The 19,303-nt window shown below is 36.0% G+C and overlaps 2 protein-coding genes across 6 annotated transcripts in view; one reads left to right on the top strand and one right to left on the bottom strand.

Annotated features, from left to right (window-relative positions):
- The window catches only part of PSMD1 (proteasome 26S subunit, non-ATPase 1), a 103,624-nt gene that overhangs the window by 30,222 nt on the left and 54,099 nt on the right, over nucleotides 1-19,303 (top strand). The gene's annotated exons all lie outside the window — the stretch shown is intronic.
- On the bottom strand, nucleotides 3,535-18,565 carry HTR2B (5-hydroxytryptamine receptor 2B). Its single transcript, XM_022567940.3, has 3 exons — nucleotides 18,310-18,565; nucleotides 9,121-9,321; nucleotides 3,535-4,724 (listed from the first exon to the last, which is right to left on the bottom strand). Exons 1-3 carry the CDS (start codon nucleotides 18,533-18,535, stop codon nucleotides 3,835-3,837), a joined length of 1,317 nt encoding a protein of 438 aa, XP_022423648.2. The 5' UTR covers nucleotides 18,536-18,565; the 3' UTR covers nucleotides 3,535-3,834.

The raw sequence follows: 19,303 nt of genomic DNA, 5'->3' as shown, positions 1-19,303 counted from the left end.
GTGCCCCGGTCTGGGAAGATCCCACATGCCGTGGAGTGGCTAGGCCCGTGAGCCATGGCCACTGAGCCTGCGCTTCCGGAGCCTGTGCTCTGCAGTGGGAGAGACCACAACAGTGAGAGGCCCGCGTACTGCAAGAAATAAATAAATAAATGCGGAGTGGAGTGAAAAAAATTTTTTTCAAAATTATTCTTCTAAATAGGTACAATCTATTCCTTTTCTTTGAAGGTAGGACTATTAAAGAGAGTCCCTTTGTTGCCATAGTGGTGGTTAACTTCGAGATTTGCTTTTAAATATAGATTTCCTTAAAATGTTTTAGAATAGAAATATCAGTTATGTATCAAAATGCTAAAAATTTTGTGCTGTGTTGTACTTTTTCAGGAATAGTTTATATTGGAGTTGTATTTCTTTTTCTAGAACCTTCTGGAAATACTAGAATGCTCTCTCATTAACTAGCTCTCAGCTAACTGTAAGCAAGGAATTTTTTTTCAGAAATTGAAGCTGAACAGCTTAAAGGTCTTATAGTTAATTCTGTGGGTGTGCATATGTTTAAACACATACACAAATTTGAAGTCAGTATAGAGCATGTGGGAAGATATTCCTTCTAATCTAGATTGTCTAGGGATAGAGCTTTGCCAGTGAGATTGCCATCTCTAGTATTTAAATTTTCTGAAACAATTTTATATGCCATCAGATACCTAAGACACAGTTTGGAATACTGTTGGAGTGATATCTGAAAACTTAATCTCTGACTTGGCAAGAATGTAAATCTTAACATACGCCAAACACTTCATATTAGAGACTGGAACCAAAATAGATAAGAATGACTTTTTTTTTTTTTTTTAAGGAATGTAAATTATTTTGCCTCTTATTCGAGATAACCCATCCCTTTTTTTTTTTAACATCTTTATTGGAGTATAATTGCTTTACAGTGTTGTGTTAGTCTCTGCTTTATAGCAAAGTGAATCAGTTATACATATACATATATCCCCATATCCCCTCCCTCTTGTGTCTCCCTCCCACCCTCCCTATCCCACCCCTCTAGGTGGACACAAAGCACCGAGCTGATCTCCCTGTGCTGTGTGGCTGCTTCCCACTAGCTATCTATTTTACGTTTGGTAGTGTATATGTGTCCATGCCACTCTCTCACTTCATCCCAGCTTACCCTTCCCCCTTCCTGTGTCCTCAAGTCCATTCTCTATGTCTGCGTCTTTATTCCTGTCCTGCCCCTAGGTTCTTCAGAGCCATTTTTTTTTTTAGATTCCATATATATGTATTAGCATATGGTATTTGTTTTTCTCTTTCTGACTTACTTCACTCTGTATGACAGTCTCTAGGTCCATCCACCTCACTACAAATAACTCAGTTTTGTTTCTTTTTATGGCTGAGTAATATTCCATTGTATATATGTACCACATCTTCTTTATCCCTTCATCTGTCGATGGACACTTAGGTTGCTTCCATGTCTTGGCTATTATAAATAGAGCTGCAATGAACATTGTGGTACATGACTCCTTTTGAATTACAGTTTTCTCAGGGTATATGCCCAGTAGTCGGATTGCTGGGCAGTATGGTAATTCTACTTTTAGTTTTTTAAGGAACCTTCATACTGTTCTCCATAGTGGCTGTATCAACTTACATTCTCACCAACGGTGCAAGAGGGTTCCCTTTTCTCCACACCCTCTCCAGCATTTATTGTTTGTAGTTTTTTTTGATAATGGCCATTCTGACCAGTGTGAGGTGATAACCCCATTTTAGTTTTGATTTGTATTTCTCTAATGATTAGTGATGTTAAGCATCCTTTCATGCGGAGATAACCCACCTTTAACACCGCTGAAAAAAGAGTTGTCGCAAAAATGCCTAAAGTTTTAGTGATTTAGGAGTTAAATTTGTAAGGTATACTCTTTCTGGCAGATGACGTAGAGCCCATAAGATCTGTAATAGAACCATGTTCTAGGAAAGGATTCTGCAATTTGAATTTTATGTACCTGGTTTTCTTATGCTGAGTGAGCTTCTCCATAGCCAGCATATTTCTCGTGATAATTTTCTTAAACTGTGTTGCCTGGAAGGGAGCAAGGATGGAGCAATAGGTTGAGGCATAAGAATGGGTCAGCCTGAAAAGGAAAGGCTAAGATATGGGCTGTCTTCACTGCAGATTCCCTCAGCCTAAATTTATTCACCATTTATGTGAGTAGCATAAAAATAAAATATCAAGGGCTTCCCGGGTGGCACAGTGGTTAGGAATCCGCCTGCCAATGCAGGGGACACGGGTTCGAGCCCTGGTCCAGAAAGATCCCACATGCCACGGAGCAACTAAGCCCATGCACCACAACTACTGAGCCTGTGCTCTGGAGCCCACAAGACACAACTATTGAGCCCATATGCCACAACTACTGAAGCCCGCGTGCCTAGAGCCCGTGCTCCGCAACAAGAGAAGCCACTGCAGTGAGAAGCCTGCGGACCGCGATGAGGAGTAGCCCCCACTCGCCGCAACTAGAGAGAACCCGCGCACAGCAATGAAGACCCAACGCCGCCAAAAATAAACAAAATAATTAAAAAATTAAATTACCGGGGCTTCCCTGGTGGCACAGTGGTTGGGGGTCCGCCTGCCGATGCAGGGGACGCGGGTTCGTGCCCCGGTCCGGGGGGATCCCACATGCCGTGGAGCGGCTGCGCCCATGGGCCGTGACCGCTGGGCCTGCGCGTCCAGAGCCTGTGCTCTGCGGCGGGGGAGGCCACAACGGTGAGAGGCCCGCGTACCGCAAAAAAAAAAAAAAAATTAAAATATCAAAAGTAAATAGAATTGGCTTCCATTTACAGAGTACCCACATGAACTCATTCTCATAAGAACCCTATGAAACGATGAGGAGACTGAGAAATTAAGTATTTTTTGTAAATTCAATCAGTTAGTAAACGGCATAGATTGGATTTATTCCAGATCTAGTAGCGCAAAGTAAAGTAACAAAAGGGTGAATAAAAAATTTTGTACCAGAAGTTCAACCAAGTCTTTGGGGAGGCTTAGGCAGCCATGATCTCGTTTATAAGATCATTAAAATTTAGGTTCCTGGATTAATAAGGTCCCATGCCTTATTGCATGCTCTTTGAGAAACATAATGCACAGGCTCTTTGAGAAACATAATGAGGTTTAGGTACCCAAGACTGGTTTCATTTGCTTTCTCCTCCTCCTCCGGCAGACCTGCCTGGTGTGAGCCATCTAACAAACAGCTCTAGTTCTAAGACCGTGTCACTTTGTGTGATATCCAGCTACTCTCCCTACCCCTTCCATCAAGACAGTTTCCTGATCAGTGCAAAATTGTGACTACATTTAACTAAGCCAGACTATGAATGGCAATCTCAGCTTACCTTCAGATGTGATCATTATTTTATGCACTTATTTTTAGTCCTCTGTTCCTATCACTGTTGTTTTGTGTTATGCCTTATGTCTTTAACGCCTTGAAGACAAGGTTAATACTTGTTTTGTTTATTTCATTCTTAGCATAGCTTTGCATACAATTAGGAACTAAATAAATTCTTATGGTGACATTGTTTTTTGTAAGCCCGAAGTTTATTGATTTATTTAATTTTATTTCATTTGACTATCTTAGCATTTAACTAGTGTGCTGGATTGTTTTAATTTGCAGCTATACAAAAATGATTTTTTTCGTTAGAATAATTTTGCCCTAATAAAATTGGGTAATCTTAATACATAATTCTTAATTTAAAGAGATGATTTTTGATACATGATATAAAGTTCTTCTTTATGTAATTCTTGGTATATTTATATCTTCTTTATCTTACTCATCATTATATTAGTTACATAAAAACTGTGCCGTTACTCTATACATAACTGATTTGCTCTTCAGTTTTGTCACCTTCATTTTCGGTGAGAAGTGTATCTAGTAAAATGATTGATGAAAACTGAATGGTTGAACTTCGGAGCCTCATTGGACTCTGGTACATGGCAGGATTAATGCCATTTCGCATTCTATGTTTCATGAAATATTTAGAGTTCTCTGCCATTGGATTCTGGAAGTACACATTACCGGAGCATTTTCTGAGAGTTTTTACTGATTTTGTGGCCCAGTAATTGCAGGTGATGTACCGGCCAAATGCATCCCGAAATGTCTTGTTGAAGAGGGTGTAGACCAGAGGATTCACCCCTGAGGAAACATAGCCTATCCACACAAATATCTCCAGGAGCATTTTGAGAGTAGTCTGGTTGCAGGAATCACATAAAGCTAAAGTTATATTTGTAATAAAAAAGGGGCACCACATAAGCAAAAAGAGGAAAAACACAATCCCTAGAACCTTTGAGGCTCTCTGTTCATTGGAAATGGTATGCACTGACTTTTTTCCTACTGTGGACGTTCTTCGCATAAGTATGTTATCACTTGCATTAGGCAGGGTTTTGTCCTTGTGAGAACCATCCAGCATTGCCACTTTTTCTGGTGTTGAGCAAGGTGTTTCATCCCTTTGGAAGACTGTGGACACAGTCAACCACATTAGGCGTTGAGGTGGCTTGTTTTTGACCAAGTAAGCTTTCTTCTGTAAAGCATGGATAGTGAGAAAGTAGGTGACAATCATGATCGCCAGAGGTGTAAAGAAGGAAGCCAGTGAGCCAAAGAGCATGAAATTGCCAAAACGATCCTTTGTCAGCCCACAAGTGATGTTGTTTGGGTTACCCACATCAGTGTCTATACCTTTAATAGGGATTGGAATGGCAATGCCTAAGGAAGAAGAAACAAGATAAATTGAGTTATTTTATGACCTTTGACTCTTAGATTAGGCCCTTTTAAAGTTTATCTTACTGACTTTACCCTATTAGTGTATTGTAATTCCTGGTACCCACAATGCAGAATCTGTCAAGCAGTAAATCAATGGAAGATTTGACAAATAGAACCTAAGTAAGCAAACCTGCTGTTCTTAAAGAGATTGGTTAGTGGTTTCAGTTTTGTAACTAAATCTTCCCTAAAACCATAGTGTATGCATGAAGTAGTAGAGAATGTCTTCATTTATTCTCCATTTCTCATTATCTATTTTTGTTTGTTGATCTATCCCCAGTTAAGGAAAAGAATTCAGAAGAGAAGCTGCTTTTATCTTAATATCCAGTGTAGTTGAGCTAAAGAGACTTAAGAATACATTCATGCAATATCTTAATTCTGAGTAGATACCTATTTTATAATCTTTGAGGCTACACAGTTTCGTTTAACAGACAGTTTTATCTTTTGATATTTGTGAATGTCTTTTAACCTTTTCTTTCTGACTTCTTAGGGAAAACTCAGGGTTTATTGTTTTTCTTTTCAAATGCTACTTAATAATTTGAGAGCGAGTGGATCATGAAATTTACTTGCTTTTTAAAAATTATTTATTTATTTATTTATTTTTGGCTGTGTTGGGTCTTTGTTGCTGCATGCGGGCTTTCTCTAGTTGCAGTGAGCAGGGGCTACTCTTCATTGTGGTGCACGGGCTTCTCATTGCATTGGCTTCTCTTGTTGCAGAGCATGGGCTCTAAGCACGCGAGCTTCAGTAGTTGTAACACTTGGGCCCAGTAGTTGTGGCTTGCGGGTTCTAGAGTGCAGGCTCAGTAGTTGTGGCTTGCGGGTTCTAGAGTGCAGGCTCAGTAGCTGTGGCGCACAGGCTTAGTTGCTCTGCGTCATGTGGGATCTTCCCCGACCAGGGCTCGAACCCGTGTCCCCTGTATTGACAGGCGGATTCTTAACCACTGCGCCACCGAGGAAGCCATGAAATTTATTTTCAAGATTGAAGGTTCCTCTAATAAAAATGAAAGAAATGTACCTCATGCTAATTTTATTATACTTTAAATACCATGAAGTAGGTATTTAAATATGACCTTGTTTATTAGTGAAGTAGCTTATTAGCAAGATAGCACAAGGGTTAACCCTAATCCTTTCCCTTTGAAACAGCAGATACTTTAAAATAAGTCTGAATTAATTGATCTTTAGACAACTCTAGGAAGTATCATGAAAGAATTCACTTTTATGAATCTAAAAGTACTCCTATCACCTGCATAGCCTTTTTATGGTAGCAAAGAGACCTTGACAAGAATATATTCCTCAAACCCTTTTTAATGGAGGCCACTGCTTTTTCTGCTTTTCCTCAGGTATAACACCAGAAAGAGGATTCTGTATACTTTCTTTTCTACACTAGGGGTCAGCAAACTATAGCCCAAGGGCCAAATCTGGCCTGCCTTCTGTTTTTTAAATAAAACTTTATTGGAACACAGCCATACCCATTTGTTAATGTATTATATGTGGCTGCTTTTGTTCTGCTGCAGAGTTGAGTAGTTCTGACAGAACCATATAGCATCTGTAAGACCAAAATATTTACTGTCTTGCCCTTTATAGAAAAACTTGGCTGGCCCCACCTCTACCCTGTTACTTCCAGGTAATCATTACACTGTTCTTTCCCCACCCCAAAGCACTTCCCTTTTAAAGTCTATTTAAGCTACTTATACTACTCTATTCTCCATCCAGATCATCTACCAACCTCCAGGATATATGTCTGTCTTCCTTAATGGTTTCGGCCCCTTGCTATAGTTTTCTATCCACTGTTAACCTTGCTATCATCTTCCATGACTTCATCCCATTTATTACTCTTCTGACACCTAATTTTATATTTCTTGAACTCTTCAACTCCAATGCACTCCTGAAGCCATCCATCCATAAGTCCACTTAAAACTACCCCATAGGGACTTCCCTAGTGCCGCAGTGGTTAAGAATCTGCCTGCCAGTGCGGGGGACACGGGTTCGAGCCCTGGTCCAGGAAGGTCCCACATGCCGTGAAGCAGCTAGGCCCGTGCACCACAACTACTGAGCCTGTGCTCTAGAGCCCATGAGCCATAACTACTGAGCCCGCATGCCACAACTACTGAAGCTTGTGTGCCTAGATGCTCCACAACAAGAAAAGCCACTGCCTGAGAAGTCTGCACACCACAACGAAGAGCAGCCCCCGCTCACCGCAACTAGAGAAAGCCCATGCACAGCAACAAAGACCCAACACAGCCAAAAATAAATAAATTAAAAAAAGAAAAAACTGGCCCATATCGAAAATCATGAACTCTGATATTTCCCTTTCTTGTCCTGCTACTCTTCATTACTTCTCTTTACAGTTATCTTGAGATCTAGTTCATCCTTCCTTCTCTTTTTTCACATTCCACTAACTCCCATCAAGGCTCAGGTTACCTTCCCAACCAGCTTGTTGGTCAATGACATTTAAGTTTTCACTAGTATTTTTTATACCTTACCCTCTTATTCTCCTTTCGCCTTACTGTTGTCAGATGTTACCTAGGATAACTGTAAATTCAGAAGAAGAAAGTGAGCTCTTTTTTTTTTTTTAGCACTTTGTAGAATTTAAAAACTGAACTAACCTCATTATTTGCCTTTTCTTTTACAAAGTCACTAAACTGTCATTGGTTCTACAACACAAAGTGTGATGAAATGAAAATGGCATTGATCTTGGCCTTTGTGCTAAAAAGCTGTTAAGTCTTTAAGCCAACTGTTTAAAACCTCTAGGTTTCTTTTCTCATCTGTAAAAGGAAAAAGTAGATTTGTAAGATCCTTCGAAGCTGTAAATTTGGGTTCATCTTTTTATTCTTTTCTTCCTGTATACATATCACTTAGTATTAGTCCATCTTCCTGAATGCAAAGATTCTTTTTCTTATTTATCTTTGTATTCTTGGTACCTAACATATCATAGGTACTCTATAAATTTGATCAATTTATAAATTCATGTCATCCAGCCTTGATTGAGGTACCAACAGGCTGTTTATTGGCTTGATTATATTTCAGTTTCAATGTTTTAATTCTCTTAAGGAGCCATTTCTCCTATTTTCCCTCTACCTTTGCCCTATTGTCTCCCCCCCACCCCCCCACTCCAGCCTACCCCAACACACACTGTTTCCCTTTCCTTCTCCCTTATCACACTGAGCTTACCAAAAAGGTATGGGTTGTTTGACATGAACTACTTTAGTTTTCCTTCTCTCCACTCTAAATTTTGGCAGTTGTCACCCATCCATGCCTTTTCCGTAGCTTCTTTTTTAGGGGCCTCTTCTATCAATCAGCCTCTGTCCCCAAAGCTAGCCTTTTCTCTCTACTTGCAGATACCTCCATTCTGAATAGAGTTTTCCTTGACCCTAATTTCCTCCCAAGCCAGACTAGTAACAGTCCTTAGTTTTACCTCCAAATTTTTCAAAAGAGGTTTGGCCTTGGTATCTTTATTCCGAGAATATAAAGGTCATTTTCAATGTCTTGCTTTCTTGATTTTTCCCCCAGCGTTCTTTTTTCTGATTAGGGAGAGAAGTCACATCTTTTTCTTGCTTTCCTTTTAGCATTTTCAGGTCTCTCTTGATTTTTTTTCTTCTTTGAATTTTTCCTTACTAGGAGAAAGTGAATCTGCTGGCAGACTGTTAATGATCATAGTAACCATTGTGAATCTGTTTTTCTGATACTAACTTACTTAAAAGATTTGAGTTATCATTTATGCTGTACTTCATGCTAAGATACTCTAATATAGCAGCTATCTTTGAGTATTAAACATGGGCATAGGGGCATAAAAACAGTTTAGAAGAAATACAATTTCTCCCAAAAATTATTTCTGAACATCGTTTGTGTATCTCTTAAAACTTGTAATTAAACATGTTCAAAACACTTAGACAGTAATGCCTTTAGTCTGCGTACATATTGGTTTCCAAGGTGAATATATGAACTCTGATACCTGCATACAAAAAGTTTGGGTTCTTTTTGTTTTTTTTCCTCTTTTCCTATTTATCTTCTTAGGTGTGATTTAAGATGCATTTCATTTTTTTTAATTGTTGTTACTTTAATAAAATTTCAAGATTCTGCATGCTACCCAGACCTTAATGATCAGTTGACAAATATGAAAACTGTTTTCAGATTTAGTCTTCCTGCATGTCAAAATCAAGCCTTGAACTTTTCTTCTTTTTCACACTTTTTGCTGATAGTGTGCTTTAGAGGCTATACGATGAATGTAATGTTGTGAGGAGCTTGTATTGGTGTAACAGTGTCTACCAGGCCTGGTAATCTCCTAGCCAAATGGAACCAAAGCCTATATACACCACCCCACACCCTGACATTCCCCACATACCTATTGAAATTAACCACACCACTGTAATCTTGATGAATGCTGTAGCTCGCGAGTTATATTGATTGGCCTGGATTGGCTTTTTGATGGCTATGTAACGATCCACTGAAATGGCGCAGAGATGCATGATGGATGCAGTAGAAAAAAGAACGTCAAGAAATAACCAGGCAGGGCATAGAATGAGTGGGAGGGGCCACATAGCCTCTGAAAGAAAGAAAAACAAAACAAAAACATATTCTCCTCAAAATGGCAACCTTTAATCTGCAGTTTCTTTTTTAAGTGATACATATTTTTTAACCTTTTTCTGTATTCATCTGAAATTTTACGACTTAAGCTCCAAGGTAATGTTTGACTTCAGATAATGGAGTCAGTGATATTAAATACATTCTGTAGATGGTACACTTTAAATACATTTTCTGTTTTGTATAATAATTACAGCTCTTTTCCTAAATCAGTTTAGCATTTTTAGCATTATTTTGACCTTTGCTCTTTTGTGTATTCCTTTTGTGATCTTTTAAAAATTTATACAGTGTTGCAACTGGAACTTAACCTTACTATTCAGATAAAATTTATTTTTAAACTGCTATTGTATTTAAGAAAAAAAAAACATTTACCAAATAGAGGAAGCAATATAATGTGGCAAAAAGAATATTAGCATGGCAGTCTCAGTGAGGCCTGGGATTTTGGCTCACTTCTAGCATTAACTAGCAGTATGATCCTTGTTTATAGCAAACTCTAATTTGGTGAAATAATTAAATGGAATGACTTGAGTTTTCCTTTTGACAGAAATAGTTCTTAAATAAAGTTTGCAAAAGGAATGGCTTCAGATTATTCCAAAGAAAAATGGGTTGTTACCCTTCCAATATAGTCCATCCTTCACTCCAAGCAAGGAGATGTAATAAACAGTACAGACTTGGGTTTAAAAAGAAAATCTCATTATTAAGCATAGTACTTTATTTAACAAATTTTTATTTAAAAAGCATTTATTCTATACTTCATACAGTCTGAAACACTTTAGAAATATTAACTTTTTAAAAAAATTTCAGGTTTGGGGTATGATAGTTTTCCAATAAATTTACTTAGACGAGTATTCATACATATATGAATGTGATACATTATGCATTATACATATACTCACTACTAAATTTTGCAGTCTTAAAACAACTAAAATTTATTATAGCGATTGTCCTAGAGTATTTCAGTTAGAATCCATTTTACAAACACACACAGATTTTAGAACTTGCCATAAAAGCAAATTCCTCCTGTATAGAACAAATGTCATACGTATGAGATTATATAAACCCTTTTTATGGTTTAATTGTATGTCCACTGACATGTAAACTACTTTTCTTTTCCTGGCTTTTGCGAGTATATCCGACTTTGACAGGTATAAAATGATTGAGATAATTGAAGAGGGAACCAAGATAACTATCTCAGGATTTCAGAGCACCAAGAGACCCTTTAATTGTAAACTGTTTAAATTCAGGAAGCCTGGGTGTGGAGAAAGGTTAGTATCCCAGATCAAAAAAGGACCATAATTTAGGGAAAGAGGTTTTAGATAGACTTGCATATGTCTTTTTCAAGACTCAAGTGGGATCTCAGTGAAAAATATTTGGATACTTCACAAAAAAAGGTAGGTAGCAAAAAAAAAAAAAAAAAAAAGTAGGTAGCAAAAACAAAAGGTAGGTAGCAAGGCTGACAAACACACCGTTTGGTGCCTTCTGTTTCCAGAGTTGGTATGTGGCATGCTTAATAGAAATATTAAAATATTTCTTTTTAAAACAAAATCAGTATGAATTTTTTATTGAAAAAAGATAAATGATTCCTTGGTACTTGGTTCCATGCTCAGCATATTCTTTCAGAAGGATTTAAAGCATTAGGTGGAAGGAGTAATTCATACTTTTAAGTAAATTACTGTAATCAGACTTGTCCTACTTCACTGAATTGGGGGTGGGGATAAGAGATGATAAATTACAGTCATTGAGCTGGAAGAGACCTTAGAGATTATATCATTGATTTTGTGGATGAGTAAATTGTGGTACAATTAAGTCTTTGAATATGAGAGGGAGCATTTATTTATCAAAATTTAAATGTTAATTGAAAGTGTTCTTTAGGGCCTTGCTACTCAAGGTGTGCTCTTCAGATCAGCAAGGATCAGCATCACCTAGGAACTAGTTAGAACTGCAGGCTCTTGGGCCTCATCCCTTAGGTACTGAATCATACTGCAGTTGAAGGAAATACCCAGGTGATCTGTATGCAGATTAGTGTTTGAGAAGCACTGCTTTCTTGAAAAGGTTGTGTATTGAGTTTGCTGGCGTAGGATAGGCACTCAGAATTCCTCACAGAAACAAACTTATGGAAGACCGCTCAAAATAAATAAAGAAATAAAGTATGGCAGAGAAACTTGTGTTTAGAATGAATCTAATCAATCAAACTTTCTCCCTCTTAGCCGTAGTGTTCAGTTTTCCTGTTAACTAGTGGAAAAGGACCTTGAACAACGGCAGCAATGTACTCTTTGACCTGAGCTTAAGCAAACTTATGGTCTAGAGTGGAAAGAATCATACATGACACATAGTTTTGCAGTGGAAGCTACTTGAAGTGAGGCTTCATCTTCAACTATCCTGAAGTTCAGATTTAGAACTGAGTAGGAAGTAGAAAAATACTCAAGCCTAGAGCTACAACCAGAGATGTTAATCATAGTTAAGGATTTTAAAAGGCAGATAATTAATGTCTTATATCTTAGGCTTCCTTTTTTTAAATGCGTGATCTCCATCATCTTTCAAAGTGGGTTGCTAATAAATTTAAACTTGCCTATTTAGCTATTCTAATTATGGATTATATTTTTTTAAATTAAGGTCTGGAAAATTCTAGTCATAAATCTAGTAGCTGTGAGCAGGAAGCCACAATAGAATTCTCATATGAAAAGTACATGTCTTTGGAATTGAACTGCCTGACCCACATGCTTCTAATTTTGAGCTAAGAGGGAAAGCTCTTTAGTGCTGGTTTTAGTTAAGCCTGTGAAACCTTGTTAGCCTCCTTTTCCAACATAATGAATTTATTTTATAAACTCCAATTTTGGAACAGAAAGTGGATAGTGGATATTAAAATTAATGCAGATCATTAAAATTTTATTACTTGAGTGCTTTCTTAATTGATAATAGTAGAGATGTTGAAACGTGATAGAGAAATTTCTTTAAGAAAGAAAGAGACTGAGATTTAGAATTAAGAGTGATGGATCTTTTTGATTAACCTTTATGATTCCAAGTTTCATGAAATACTAGTGAATAGACTGTTTTTATGAAACTAGTATAAAAGTAACAGATGACTGCATTAAATAGGTATCTTTTATGCAAAGCTAAAATAATTGCCTAAAGTAGAAATCACGTGATACAATAATTTATACAAGTTAAAAACAGTTCTAGACATTCTCAGTTTATGAAAGGATTTTTTCTAGTCCAGATATTTTCATTCTAAATAGTATTAATTTGATAGGCTCAAGGTCAGAAAAGTTTTTTACTATTCAGAGTAGCTGAAAAAGGTTAACTTGGTATGGTGAGATAGGTTAGCTATTCAAAAACTTATATGTTATTTTTATTAGGAGTTTTAATTTGGTTTAAGGATTTATAATTTCATTTATTTGTTATAATGTATTATGTCTAACTTATTTCCATAAGAATGTAATGTATTATTTTAAATGGAACATAAAAAGAAAGAAAGAATCTAAGGGAAATAAGTTATCAGGTACTTAAACTAAATTTATTACTGCTGGGGCTCTAAATTAGACTTTTTTTTAATAAAAGCTCATACAGAAAGGGGAAGACATTTAAATTATATAGTATTTGTTGTCCCACAAAAAGAAAGCATACAAAATTTCTCTGAAAAACAAATCCCGGGCTTCCCTGGTGGCACAGTGGTTGAGAGTCCGCCTGCTGATGCAGGGGACACGGATTTGTGCCCCGGTCCGGGAAGATCCCACATGCCACGGAGCGGCTGGGCCCGTGAGCCACGGCCGCTGAGCCTGCGCGTCCGGAGCCTGTGCTCCGCAACGGGAGAGGCCACAACAGTGAGAGGCCCGCGTACCGCAAAAAAAACAAAAACAAAAACAAATCCCATTTCCCACCTCGTTGCCCTATCCACTCCATTAAACTCAAAGAGGAATTTACTTCCAGTAAGGTTTGAATAATGGCATTTCTTTGGGTGCCTAAAATAATTACAAATTGATAATTATAGGAGCAAAACAAGTCTTAGATGAGTCTTGGATCATGGACAGTTTGTTATTTATCTAAAAATATTAGTAGCACAAATATCTTGTTTAAAATGAAGACTTGTGTGCTGTACCATCATACATAAGGGGTGGTAGAACTGCCGTTCAGTTACATACGTTTCTACTTGTCTCCCAGGGAAGGTTCAGTAACTTCTTAGACCTATGTCTAATATCTTCCTCAGAAAAGATGTCTGGCAATCATTTCAAGGATTCATGCAAGTATTGGTTAAGACCCACATATTCTGTATCATTTAATATGAAATATAACCTTAAAAAAATATTGGGTTCTGCCTTGTCCCTAGAGAAAATTCTATGGCCCTCCTGTTAGATCAAGTTATTTAAGATATAAATGTTGTCTTTGCCAAATATTATAGCTTTGGTTGATATAATTTCTCATTTCATTTGAGAAAGCAGTGTAACAGAGGTTAAGAGTGTGAATTCTAGAATCAGTTCTCCTAGGTTCAAATTGTATCTCTGCCACTTACTTACTCCTATGTCCTCTCTTGTAAAATGGGGATGATAATAATAATACTGATTTTATAGAGTTGCTTTGAGGATTAAATGCAATAATACATGTAAAGTGTTTAGAACAATATCTGGCATAGAGAAAGCACTCAAAATGTTAGTTCTTATTACTATTATTGTTTGACGGAAACTAGCCAACTAGCCCAACCATTAAAACACTCCCACTTAGAAACAATGAGCCATATCATCAGTATAAAACCTGGTATGTTTGTCTTCCTGCCTGCTGTAGCAAGAGTGCGTGCATCCAATTAAACTTAAAACTGTACTTCAAAAAAAGGACATGAGAACATGTTTAACTGTTCAACTTTTAATTAAATTTGTCATGAAAGTATGCCTTTTACTAAAGTTGAATTTTAACTATGTTATATATGTGGCAAAGAAGCATAAGTAACCTATGTGCATTGCCAAACATTGCCATGTCTTTTTGTTTGTTTTTTTGTTTTGGAAAGTAATTGACATTAATCTCTGAATCTGGCACATAAAAGATTTCCCTTTTAAGGATTTAAAGACTATTTTTAAAGCCATCCCAAGAGGACTATGTTCGTGGAGGTAAATAGTTCATGAATGTATTGGAGTAGGACAAATCCTAAATGGCTCTAATGTCCAAAAAGGACATAGTTTTCAAGTACACGTTTTTTTTAATCTCAAATTCTTATGTTTCTATATTTATCTTCTGGAAAAGACAGACCTAGACCAGTGCTTAAATTTTTATTACAAAGCTTCTGCTTTGTTTTTGTTATTCTTGTTTTTTCGTTACATTTGAGCATATGAGGTATCCTGGGGTTAGATGTCCAATAGAGTGTTTTAAGCGTTTCGAGTGATTTAATACTTATAAAAATTTTTCCTTGGTTTTTTAAAATTTCCACTTTCCAAAAAGAAGTGCCTTTAATTGCTTTGCTCCCTCATTTAAGAATTAGGTAGAGCAGCATTTCACTGCATAAATGAATAACTGATTTGTTTTTCTTTTACTGCTATACATTTATCTCATCTCTGGTGAAACTCACATCCAAACTAAATCTTATATTTAAGTATATAAACCCTTTGCATGTTGTACTGGTACTTGCCAATTATTAGTGCCTAAAACGTGCTGGGACCTACTTGACAATTTCACAAGATATTGGCAATGGAAGATGTAGCATAACCATTTTACAGACAAGGTGATTGAACTCTGATATGTTGTTAAGTGACTTGCATAAGCCAATACAAGAGAACCAGGATTCAAAGCCTAGGGTATCTTGCTTCAAAGCCCCATCTTTCAGCCATTTTATACACCCTCTTTCAACTGTACCACAGATACTGCTTCAACTTACAGATCATGAGACATGGATTAAAACTTGTTGTAAATAAGCCACTAATGACCAATGAATGACCAAATGCTGTATTTACTCCCTTTACATTTTTAATCATTTATTTCATGAGAGAAGGCAAAGTTCAGAGACGTTCTTAAACTGTGAATAATCTTTCTTTTTTATATCGGCATATGACGTTCTGTTTTCCTTTGCGTCCTACTCAAGTATTTCTAACCTAAGCAACTTCAAGCCTTATGTTATAAGCTACTAATTTGTGATCATGATTTTTAAGAATTATAGACAAGACAGTAAAAAACTGGAAAGTAAAGGTTAAGTCCAATGCTCCCAAAGAGGAAGAAGTGACAGAAAAGTTGATGTAGCACAATTTGAAAGACCATGTTTTGCCTGCCAGTCGTAATAATCTTAGAAGAAATTCAAATAATATATAATCAAATATTATACAACTTATTGGTTGAATAAAATGTTTCTCAGTGTAAAATCCACTTTAAAATTTTCAGTGCTCTCCTTTTTTTTAAAAACTACATTTTATTAGAATATAAAGTTTCAATGTTACTTTCGTTGAATTTCCGTGAGATAACTAAAACAACTTATGTCATTCATAGTGGTAATTAGTTTGTTTATGTTTACAGAGCCAGGGACACTTTTGTTTGTACAGACTTCAGAAGTTCTGAAGATTATCCCTATAATGAGAGAAAAATACACAAAATCTACTCCTGCATTTTAAGATTATAGAAATCCTTATAAATGCATTAATTTAGAAAGTCTTAGTATTTGTTAACACATGAAAGGCTATCAAAAAATCTTAGTATTTGAAGTCAGGCCCCCATTTATAATATGTGCACTTCCCAATTTATGAATGCATCCTTTTGAAGCTTTTTAGAGGGCAACATGCATTTTCTCATATATTTTCTCATAGAAATAGGATAATGTTTTCAGTAATGAATTAATTCAGTAATATTTTGAATAGTGGTTAAGTTCCCAGGTTAGTTTATTTTTAAAAATCTACTAACGTTTCTATATAGCTTAATTACTGATAGTAGAAGTGTTTCAGTCTATGAAAGAGTTTATTTTGTAATTAAAAATTTACATTTGAAAGAAGGAAATGAGGTTAAAAATGTAATTATTTCAGACATAGGAAGACATTCTACATATTTTGTGTTAAAGTATGTTGGATTTTCTGCTGACTCTTATAGCTAAGAATATCTTGGGCCCCAAATATTTAAATATAAACTTAGTTTTCAGCTGCTATATACCTACTGTTTTCCTGTGGAATACATGGGATTATAACTGTTGTCTGCTTTTGTGTTTTGTTTGTCAGCTTATTTAATGCCATGAAACTTTGCCTTTTAAGATTCCTTAACTGTTTAGTTGTTGATTTAAGTATCTACCACAGTATTTTGCAAAGACTAATAGATGTTTGATGGACTCATGGATTTTAAAGTTAAAATTCACTTCAATCTCATTTATTCAACATAACGTCAATTAAATTTTGTGGTAGTATGAGACGAGCATTTTAATATTTTTTGTACGCCTAGCAAAGCACAATTTAAAGAGTGATTTGACACATTGAACTATTGTGTGCATGGAGATAAGAGTTTGAATCAATGCCTATACAGCCTTTACCATATATGCATAAATGTTCCTGCATAATCCTCATTTATTTCTTTTAAACTTTATTCAGAATTAAGATTGTTTAGGTTCTCCTTTAGAGTAAGATTTCTTAATTATTTTCCATGGTGATGTGTAGCACTAGATTATTCAAAAGGTTGCAAATTTGTAAAAGGGAGGGGTATAGACAGGCAATATTAATGATTAGAGAGTCTTCTAAAGCAGAAAACCTTATTCATTACTGCATGTCCTACCACAGAATTTAAAGCCTGGATAAGAGTTGATTTAGAATGGGAAGTTTTAGCCCGTCACCATCTGATTATATATGGGGGATCAAGTACTTACTTTTAGATATCTTTCTGTACTTACTTATAAAAATGTAACATTTAAACCTGAATACAATAGTTTGAATGGCAGTTTTTCTTCACCTTCTAATATATATTCTAGTTAATAAATTTTACTTCTATAACCTGAAATATTTTTATCTTCACCATATAAGCAATTCCAAGAAGCCCTATCTGCTACAAATAATCATTTTTTCTTAAGCAATTAATGAATGGAATATCAATTAATGTCAAGCATTAAATAAGTTATTCTCTTAATGCTGATTGTTAAGAGCCCTCATAATTCATAATCAGAATTATTTGTGTTTACCCAAATTCTCTAACTAGAGATGATATGCATGAATAGGAGACTACTTATATCATTTTAATATCGTTATCTTTTTTATCAATATTATAACTAAGATTTCAGTTCTAATTATATTTTAAATTATTGTAATAACTCAGGTTTTGATCCCTTATTTTAGTAACTTAGAGGTCTGATTCCTCTAACATATATCAAGGACACAAGTGGTCAGAAATCATAAAAATTAAACAGATGGATCATCTCTTGAGATGCTCTGAGCCAGACCATTCCTTCAGCAACTAAACATAGTTTTTTGTTAACAAGACACATGTGTAAGACTTGTGTTTAAGTCTTAAGTACACAAACTATAAAGAGATATAACAAGACTTTTTAGAACAATTCCAATTTAAATTGGGGTTTAGAGATTTATATTGGAATTTAGTGATTCAAAGACCTTATTATTAATAATTAACCCAGCACATTAACGGTCACAGCAGTGTCCTAGATACTGCTTTATCAAGAAAAAAAAAGTACTAGTAATGGGGTAAAGTATAGGTCTGTTCTTCACAATAATTTTTAGGTAATGTATGCAGAATATATGAATATTGCTAACTTGGATGACTTTTTAAATGATTTTGTTAGGTGGCTGAGGAGGGAATGAAATTGTTTCCAAGAAATTATTTTTTGCTCTTTAAAACTGATTATCAACCATAGAAAATGATGAAAAATGAGGGACTGTTTACTCACTGTACCTTTAAATAGTCCAAGTCCATATTTAAAGATTAAATGAGTATCTGTTTCTCTAATAGTATACCATAGTTCGGTGGTTTGATGGCAGGAACAAAATGAAATACTTACCAAACATTATTGTCAAGAGGGCAATCGGCATCACAAACAATCCAACCAGCAAATCAGCCACTGCCAGGGACATTAGGAAATAATTGGTAGCATACTGTAACTTTTTCTCCAGTGCAACAGCCAGAATAACGAGGATGTTTCCACCAATTGTGGGTATTATCACCATGAGTATCAGAAGAGCTGCCCAGTGCAGCTTATTTCCCTGTTCCTCAACAAGCTGTTTCATTTCGTCTGGTATCGATTCTGTCTGTAATCCAGACCAGTTAGAAGAGATTAAATGGTCAAATGTGCTCAGGAATTGTGCGTTGTTCGAATATTCTATAAGAGAGAGCCATTCATTGTTTTTCTTTAATTTTTTCCGATTCCAGAGAGTGGTCAGCATGGTCAGTAGCTAAGCTGGTCATCTGCATTTTTAAGCCTTTGTACCCATGCCAAATACTCAAGGCCAAAGTTGACTCCTTCCTTAAAAAAAGAATTTCAAGTTCTATAAAATGAGAGCATACATACATTTGTCCATGTCTGTAGGTAAGGCCCGAGTGTTTAGTATTCTGCAGAGGTTCCGGTTTCAGAAAGCTTAGTGAAAGAAACTGATAGCTGTGAAAAAAAGACTATATTTTTGGTTTCTCTCTCTCCCTCTTTTTTTTTCTTGTAGTGGTGGAGTCGAGTTTGAATTTGAATGCCAGAGAGTTCCCCCTAGATATAAAATATGTCAATTGCATTATTTTATTTCTTTATTTTCAAAACCCAGTTTAAAAAGTTGAATTTATTAGTAGCCCCTCCCTTCTCAATAGGTCTCTTGTGCATTTGTGACAATGCAGCCAATCCTCATAAACGTATGCCTGGTATGCTCCAATTAATGAAACAAGATATATTAATTTTTTCAGTGGTATAATAAAAACCTAGGTGTTTCCTGACCCTTGAATGTCTTTTTACCTTTACTTTAGAATATGTACAGAAGATTAGAAACATCAGAGCACCAAATAGTTCTGAATAG

This window comes from Delphinapterus leucas, chromosome 8 (genome assembly GCF_059928025.1).
Source record: "Delphinapterus leucas isolate spDelLeu-1000000601 "Yukka" chromosome 8, BTC_Dleu_Yukka2, whole genome shotgun sequence".
NCBI lineage: Eukaryota > Metazoa > Chordata > Mammalia > Artiodactyla > Monodontidae > Delphinapterus > Delphinapterus leucas.
This window is presented reverse-complemented; position numbering and strand designations above follow the sequence as displayed.

Excerpts from the sequence above, each read along its gene's own strand:
- HTR2B (XM_022567940.3), bottom strand. The coding sequence starts at position 18,535 with ATGAAACAGCTTGTTGAGGAACAGGGAAATAAGCTGCACTGGGCAGCT. Across the intron at positions 9,322-18,309 it reads CCTCTTGACAATAATGTTTG|AGGCTATGTGGCCCCTCCCA; the intron begins GTAAGTATTTCA and ends TCTTTCTTTCAG. Across the intron at positions 4,725-9,120 it reads GGTGTGGTTAATTTCAATAG|GCATTGCCATTCCAATCCCT; the intron begins GTATGTGGGGAA and ends CTTCTTCCTTAG.